The following is an 8,358-nucleotide window of genomic DNA, read 5'->3' as shown; positions in this document are numbered from 1 at the left end:
CTGTATGGATTACCAGAAAAACACATGCTCATGAACAACTTCCACTGCTCTCATCCAATACATGTGGATTCTGGTCACTGTATGTCATACAAAGACTCAACTGACATGCTTATTTTAAATTTGTTCAAAATCTAGAATTTACCCCATGAGCTGAGGCATCAGGTTATGATATTTGAGTTATATACTGCTTTAGCAATATTTCTGCAAGTTTACAACAGGGGACACAAGAAATAGGCATCACACACCGTATCCATCTCCCCTGCTCCTGCATGAAAAATAACACAGTGTCTGAACTGGTTACCATCCCACTTCAGGCAGAAAAAACATCCTGGGTTGTGACTCAGTTGATAATACATTGCTTTTCAGTTTTCACTTCTTTGGTTCTTGTTAAATATACACACTGTGAATGACTGACATGATTAACAGATCCATGTATGTAAAACACTGTTCTCAATGATTGACTTATTAAATATACTTACAGTGGCTCTATCTGAACATGACCTAGCTGATTGTAGTTCCCCATATTCTCGGATATAAGGGACTGATATTTTGTAAACTGTTACAGAGATGCCAACTCTAAATCAAATGAAAGTCCTGCCTTGCCCAAAGCAATTCTTGAACTCTGAAGGTGAGAGTTGGGGGTGAGCATGCGAGGGGGATCGGGACCCTTTTGACAGTGGGTGTCTGGGGGGTCTCCTCTACAAGAATAGATTTATTCTGCTTGAAATATGCAATTTCTGGGCATACTTAACCAGATTATACTTAACAAAAATGAACATATTCAAACGGCTATTTACAAAACATTCTAAATTTATAAACATATTTGTATTTTGTAAAAATTAGAGTTTCTTACAGACAAATCAGAGAGTAGATTTTGTGTTTGAAAATTCGAGTAACTCCTCCAAAATCACAGTGGTTGACATCTCTGCTATTACCAGTCTCCAAGATCTATTTCAAAAGCCTGAACTAGCAGTGTTGATGGCTGAAGTTGCAGTGACATTAATTTCCGGAAATTTTATTTATTGTTTATTCAAACTCTGACCTTTTCTAAATTGCATCTGAGTTCAAAGATGATATAATTCTGCTGTATTTGTGAGTGATACATCTAAAACAGTTTAGGACGTCAGTCACTCATATGAGCAGTGTCTGAAATAAACAGTACTTGTAGAATCCTTAAGACTTGTTGCGTTTATATTAAATTATGTATCTAGTGGTCCTCCAAACATGAACTTTCCACACTATGGCTAAGACAAGGTCAGCTTTATCCTAATGGGTGAATATTCATCATGTTAAGTCCCTTTGAGTCAATGTCCTAGAATGTGACTTTCATCTACTGTGCTTGCAAGTCATGGATCTACACTGACAAACACATTAAATAACTGTCAAATTTAGCATTCCTTGATGGACAGGTATGTGCCCAGTGTTCATGATTGACCTCTCAAAGTCATCTACCCATCACACTCCATGTGACTGGGCGGGACATTCTCACATGCTATCTCATCACTGACTGACTGAGTGGCTGTTTGTGTCAGCTGACTACTTCCTTGACCAATGAGGCAAGAGCTTTCACTGTCTTTGGAGTGGTATCTTTCAGAGACATTGTTAGGATAATGGGTTTTGTAGTTGTCACCTCAGCTATCAGGTTTTTGGCTAGGACATGGGTAAGAGGCTGAAATGATGAAAAAAAAACCCATAAAAACTTAAGATTTAAATATAAGGTCATACAGAAAAAAGATGCCATCTACATTGGACAAGACAAACCCTAAACTGAAAAAAAAAACACGACAAAAGCAAAACAATACATCTGACTTGTACTTTCTGCTTTCATTCCATTAAAACATAAAATACCCACAGTGAATACCTTTAACCAGTATTCACTGTATGAATACATTACACTGAACAGACAAGGATGTATTATTTTTGGCGGCAACTGTGTTCCAGTCTGTTCTCTAATGTGCACAAACAGAACATGAGTTTCATTTTACTGGTCAAAACAGAGACCATACAATAATTTTTGTGACATGGTCTCTGGTTACAACAACGGATGTGGTAGTACATTGTAAACCAAAAGTTACTGTGTTCTGTAATCTGATTGGTTGAAAAACATGATTAAATGGTATTAGATTCCCGGAAACTGAAAGACTATTCACCGTGTATTGACACGTAAACAATTGTTTTGTTGTGTCATCAACAGTGGTGACGTCATTCAAATCATATTGTGACGTAAAGTTAGAATGACGTCACAAATGAGCAACTCCAGATGCTACCATGAGAACCAGCTGAAACGGCCAGCTGATGACACTTCACTGCTGTGTCCGTATTCGATGTAAACGAGTGCAGACACTAAAACCCCTTTGGTTGACTTTTGTGTTTACAATGTCGTTTATCTCCTAATGAGAACCTCACCTCATCTGACCCTAGAAGGACTTTAGTGGAATATACTGATGATGACTGCTGCATCTCGTCGAGGACAATGCTCCGACTTATCTGTACCTGCAACAAGATCAGACGGTCTTCGAAATATACAGTGAAAGTTGTCAAAACCGGCATCTGTCCAATCCGGCAAGCTGTCAACACCGGCATAAAATCTCAGTCCTATTCGTGACTTGTACATTTATCATCAGCTCTACAATCTGGCACATTGTCTACATTGGATTGTATATTCAGTCCAAGTGAGTGCCAGTTTAGACAGCTTCCACTGTAACATATGATATGAAGCTATCAATAAACAAGAAATCTACATAAAAAAAGTTCAGTAAGTGTGTGAGGTGTTGTGCTGTGTTCAGCAAAATTGCAGCAATATCACAGTGGGCAACAAGAAACTGGCTTCACTCATTATAGCCATGTGAGGAATTGAACCCAGGTTGAGCGAACGTTCTAACCACTTGGCTGCCCCACAAAAAGGTTAGTGAGTGGGATGACATGCCAAATTCAGTGTCAGATTGCCTAACCTGTTTCTTTAGTCTGATCTGTTAAATTGTCATTTTAGAAGCTGGTGAGTAATAGGAAAGCAAGATACTTTATGAATAACAACTTCTATATTATATATGATGCAATGTTTCAGAATAGATTCTATATAACATTGTCAACCAAGAGAACTTGACTCTTGCTTGACAATGGTATAAGAATCTATACCAAAGTGTTGTATCATGTATAATAAAGAAGTTGTTATCAGTAACAAACATGATTAAGTACCTTACTTTCACAGTTCTTCACTTACTTGTGCACAGAGTTCATCTGGCAAAGGTTTACGGTTGTAGTTGTCAGGATATACATATCCTTCAAAATGACTGTGTCAACATTTAAATCTGGATATTCATGGTAACATCAACCTGTAAGTGAATATATACTACCAACAAGAAATAAGGGAACTAATGAAATAATAGCGAATTTGAAACTGCTTTAAATATCCACTAAATCAATTTTAGGCGTCAAGTTCAATATCTGGTGTGTCCACCATGTCGGGCAACACATTCACGGCACCTTGATGGCATGCTGTTAATCAATTTCCGGATGGTTGCCCGTGGTATTGCCCGCCATTCCTCTTGGAGAGCTGCACCAAGCTGGGCCAGGTTGGCGGGTCCTGGGTCCCTGGCGTACACCCTTCGACCAAGAACGTCCCAGAGATATTCAACTGGGGACAGGTCTCGGGACTTAGAGGGCCAGTCCAATGTCTGGATACCTTCTTGTCGGAGATAAGCGGAGACAATTCAGGCCCGATGTGGTCTGGCATTTTCATCTTGGAATACAAAATTTCGGCCGATAACTCTAGCCAATGGAGCCACAACAGGACGCAATATTTGGTCAACATATCGCTGACCAGTCATGGCTCCGTTAATGATGACCAAATCTGATCTAATCCCACCCCACACCATGACAGTACCACCTCCATATCGATCATGGTCAAGAATTGCTGCTCTGGCATATCGCTCCCCGCTCCGACGCCAACGTTTTCTGCCATCTGTGAATCGTAGGCAAAACCTTGACTCATCAGAGAACATGGTGTAACGCCAGTGGCGCATAGCCCATCCCTGATGCTGCCTAGCCCATGCCAATCTTTGGCGCTTATGGTGAGCTGAAAGGGTGACACCCTTACAAGGCCGTCTCGCTTTCAGATGAGCTTGATAGAGTCGGTTTTTAACGGTTGAGGTTGAAATGCGTCTTCCAGTGAGTGTGCGGAATTCTCTATTGATGGCAGGGGCCGATTTGAACCTATCGCGTAGAGCAATTAACGTAATGAGACGATCCTGTCGTGGTGTCGTTGATTTTGGTCTACCACGCCCAGGTCTCGTTGCAACCCCACCCTTTTGACGGTACTTATCCCACAGGCGTGAAATTACACTTTTTGATTTACCCATCTGCCGGGCAACTTCACATAATGATGTCCCCCCACTCTATCATTCCCACAATTCTCCATTTTGTTGCTTCACCGAGATACTGCCTCGGAGGCATTTCTGTCAGCAAGTGTCAATCTCTATTGCATTAGTGACTGTGACTTCTCCAGTATATTTACAGGAGTTAACTTCTGTGTGCACGTGTAGCACGTGCTGGGCATGCATTATGCGAAATTCCATTGTCATTGGCTGTTGTGTTTGGGAGATACGCCACGATAACGGACCCTGTCACAGTCAAAGTCATCTACATTCAATTTCTTGGTTCCTTTATTTTCTGTCGGTAGTATATAACTCTTACCATAGTACCAAACTTCTGAAGCTGAGAGACAACCAGCAGTAATCTGTCATCAAATTTACTGCAAAGAACATCGGTATGGTTGTTATTCACCTCCTTAGCAACCTGCAAATAAATAGATCATAGCTGACAAGTACTGACTGTCAACCAACCAGTGCCAAAGACCAATAATCAAAAACACCACATTATAGGAGTGTTGGGAATTGGTTGAATTTTCACGATTGATCACTGGGTTATCAAAATGATCGATCATTGATTAATGATCGATCATAAGGTTAATGTCTAACTTCCAGGCAAATCATGTTTGTAAAACAGGAAGCAATATGATACAAGACTATTACCAGTCTTGGCACTGTTACCAGTCACATGCAGTTGTGTGAGCCAGTGAGGGATCTCCTTGTCATGTGCTTATATACTTGCCTTTATTTCGAAATACAGACTAACATGACCCATGATGGATAAACATGTCATGATATAAGAATTAAACGAGTGAAATTCACATTGAAAACAGTGTAAATACATACTGGCTTACATTACACAAAAATGTAAGTACATATTAACCAATTACGATCGATCATAGATATGATTGATTCCTTGATTACTATTTACTACCAACATGTCACATTTGGGATTTCACTTTCTTAGTAAAGTACAAATTCTAGTACTTTTGGTTGAGTCCGATCCGGGATTCAAACCCGCACCCTTAGAGTCAGGCACCTAATCGCCAGCACACAAAGTCAGCCACTGTGACTACTACCAAATGATCATCGATGAAATCGATTAATCGGAACACCACTACATTATTGCATCACTGTATTACTTTAATAGAACACCGGGGTTTACTATTACTAATTTCCAGGGGATCTGCGGGTTCTGAGAAACAGTGGAATGATGTAGATTATTGGACCACAAGATTTAGTAATTACTTTACATAAGGGAACAATAAAATTTCTTGCCACTAATTCGATACAATACTACTGTGGGTAGCAGTTTCAAATGACTGTAACAAAAATGATGTATTCAGTATTTGATAAAGAACTGTTTCTTATCAAATCAGGAATTACCCCCGAACCGGCTTCTGATATTTGACCCAAACCGGCCCCGAGAAGTAAACATTTCTAAACTGACAAATAAATTAATGTTGAAATATATATTATTCATGTGTCTTTACATGAAATATTGATGTTTGAAAACATATTTGTGATTATTAGTGTCGATAATAGGCAAGTGCAGATGGAAGTGCTGCCAATCATGGAGATGCCGTGGTAGAGAACATTTCATGTAATCCTTGTAAGAATCAGAACGATCCATTGCAAAACGATACCATGTTAAATTCTAATAACACGTGTACATACATTTAGTTGTATTGTATCCACATAAATGACACATTAATCCAATATACGAGTAGCATGTAAATCCTACATCATGAATTCACACATAGCCTTTGTTCTCACAAATTTTCCAGGAACAAATTCACAAATTATGCCGTCCTTCTTTTTTTCTCACGTTTCCATGTGTGGAACATTTGTCAATATTTTCAGCACACCTTAACCACTCTTCACAGCGTGAATTCTGCTAACATAATGAAAAGTAAAACATTCTTCAGCTCCAAATATTAAACTGTTATTTTGACACATCTCATTGAGCGATTAAAGCGAATGTGTTGTTATATATTTCTTTGAACGGATTATAGTGAGCGAATTAATGTACATGTTGTCTTAAGCATATGCTCTTACTTGACTGATTGTGTTGTATGTTTGGATTATTGTGTGCAAAATTAATTTACATGTTATATTAATTGACACTGATTGTGTTCACTCAATGTCAGCTGTACCGTATACTGTCATCTTCACTTTGTGTATATTCTTATAAAAGAAATAAATTACTTTACATCTTTTTGTCCGTATGTATACAATGCATTAATTGAAATCTTTCTGTCTGTATGCATATAACCAATTAATTGAAATCTTTATGTCTGTATATATATAATAACTTAAATGATATCTTTAACTAATTGAATTGTCAACTGTGTCTATGTTTTAGCTGAAAACCCCTCCTGCCCTTGTGGCTAGTCCACAGAGGACCCATTACATTATTTTCTGGTATGTCCTCGATTTAATACTTGAGACTAAGCAAATACTTTTATGCCAAAGGATTTGACATCAAAACTATTATGCACAGTCACAGCCGTTTTAATGACATTGAAGGCAAGAACCTAGCAACATCAGTCTGTAATTATATTCAAGTAACAAATTGATTCACTATATATAAAATCTAAAACCAATATTTAACAACCTTATTAAGTCTGTACTATTATTATCAATCGAAGTCCAGGAAACTTTGCTTGGTACCCATCATCATCAATCTGGATGATTTCCTTAATTAACGTGTGATGTCTGAGTGTGTATGTTCAATATTATGTGGGGAGAGGCATTAATCTAGGCAATTTTGCCTGTTTTCAAAACCTTGTCCTTTGTAAAATTATACAGATCTGCCATCAAAAAAAAATATTAATAATTTATACAAAAACAAATGTCTATGATTTATACAAAAAGAACTAAATTGTAATCTTTGTCTATTACAGTTATCATAACCATCGTTACCATTACCAAGGGGCTGGTTGGGGTGCGGGGTTGATTTGGGTTAAATATCCAGGGGCCTGGCTTAGGGCTGGTTCGGGTGATTAATGATAATGATAATAATTCACTTACATAGCGCCTAGTATCCATCTGACTAGTTACTCACTATCATTATCCCGGATAACCCAAGCTGCCTCTTAGGCACTAGACGGTTATAGACTTATATCTCACCGGTAGAAGGTTAAAGACTTATATCTCACCGGGTACCCATTTTCTGCTAGGTGAACAGAGGAAAATTTGAACAAACTCATTTGCCTAAGGTGAGACCACATGTTTCCCATGTGCTTTGTTGTGGCCCAGGACTGTAGTCCTAGAAACTCTCAGGAGTCAAACCGCCAGACACAGTCACCCATCCAAGGACATTTTTTTCCATTTTAAAAGCCACAACTGAAGCCAGGGAACTCTGCAAAGCGCCTGGGTTTGTGATGCTGGTTTGGGCAGCTCTATTACTAGGGTTTGAGAATCATTTCTTTGTTATTTAGCATTGCCCTCTGCTATGTTCCAAATATATGACAGTAGTCTGTAAATAATCCGACAATACAATCCAGTGACTGATGTCATGAGCATTACTTTGAGCCCGAATAGAATCCTACGATAACATGAGTCAACCAAGTCATCAAGCCTGACCACTCGATCCCTTTAGTCAAATCTTACAACAAGTACGTGCTACTAGATGAAGACCGACATTTCTAATGCATGACCCAAAGACACACACAACACTGACATACTTTTATTTCGTCAATAGAATTAACTCAATTCATATTACGTTGCAAACGTTCACGACAGCCCGAGATAATTACCGGACCTTCACAACAGGTATCTTTCCTAACGGTGTAAAAAGGCGCAAACAAGGAAAGACGGCGAAAGGACGTAAGTAATGACACAGGGAATGATACAATCCAATCAAGTATGTGGATACCTGTTTTGTTATCACTGGAAATGCTGCCGACATGGGAGCTGCCATTTTTATTTCCACGATAATATTTGCCCTACAACTGATCCTATTACATTAGTGGAGTTTCGTTTACAT

The 8,358-nt window shown here is 38.7% G+C and overlaps 1 protein-coding gene across 1 annotated transcript; it reads right to left on the bottom strand.

The window, feature by feature from the left end:
• Positions 1-384: 384 nt before the first annotated feature.
• LOC137290429 (proteasome assembly chaperone 3-like) lies at positions 385-8,328 on the bottom strand. The gene is made up of 4 exons (XM_067821358.1): positions 8,248-8,328; positions 4,693-4,794; positions 2,407-2,493; positions 385-1,669 (listed from the first exon to the last, which is right to left on the bottom strand). The coding sequence occupies exons 1-4, from the start codon at positions 8,290-8,292 to the stop codon at positions 1,529-1,531; spliced, it is 375 nt and encodes a 124-aa protein (XP_067677459.1). The 5' UTR covers positions 8,293-8,328; the 3' UTR covers positions 385-1,528.
• Between the last annotated feature and the right edge of the window lie 30 nt (positions 8,329-8,358).

Source organism: Haliotis asinina, chromosome 7 (assembly GCF_037392515.1).
Source record: "Haliotis asinina isolate JCU_RB_2024 chromosome 7, JCU_Hal_asi_v2, whole genome shotgun sequence".
In the NCBI taxonomy this organism is placed as follows: domain Eukaryota; kingdom Metazoa; phylum Mollusca; class Gastropoda; order Lepetellida; family Haliotidae; genus Haliotis; species Haliotis asinina.
This window is presented reverse-complemented; position numbering and strand designations above follow the sequence as displayed.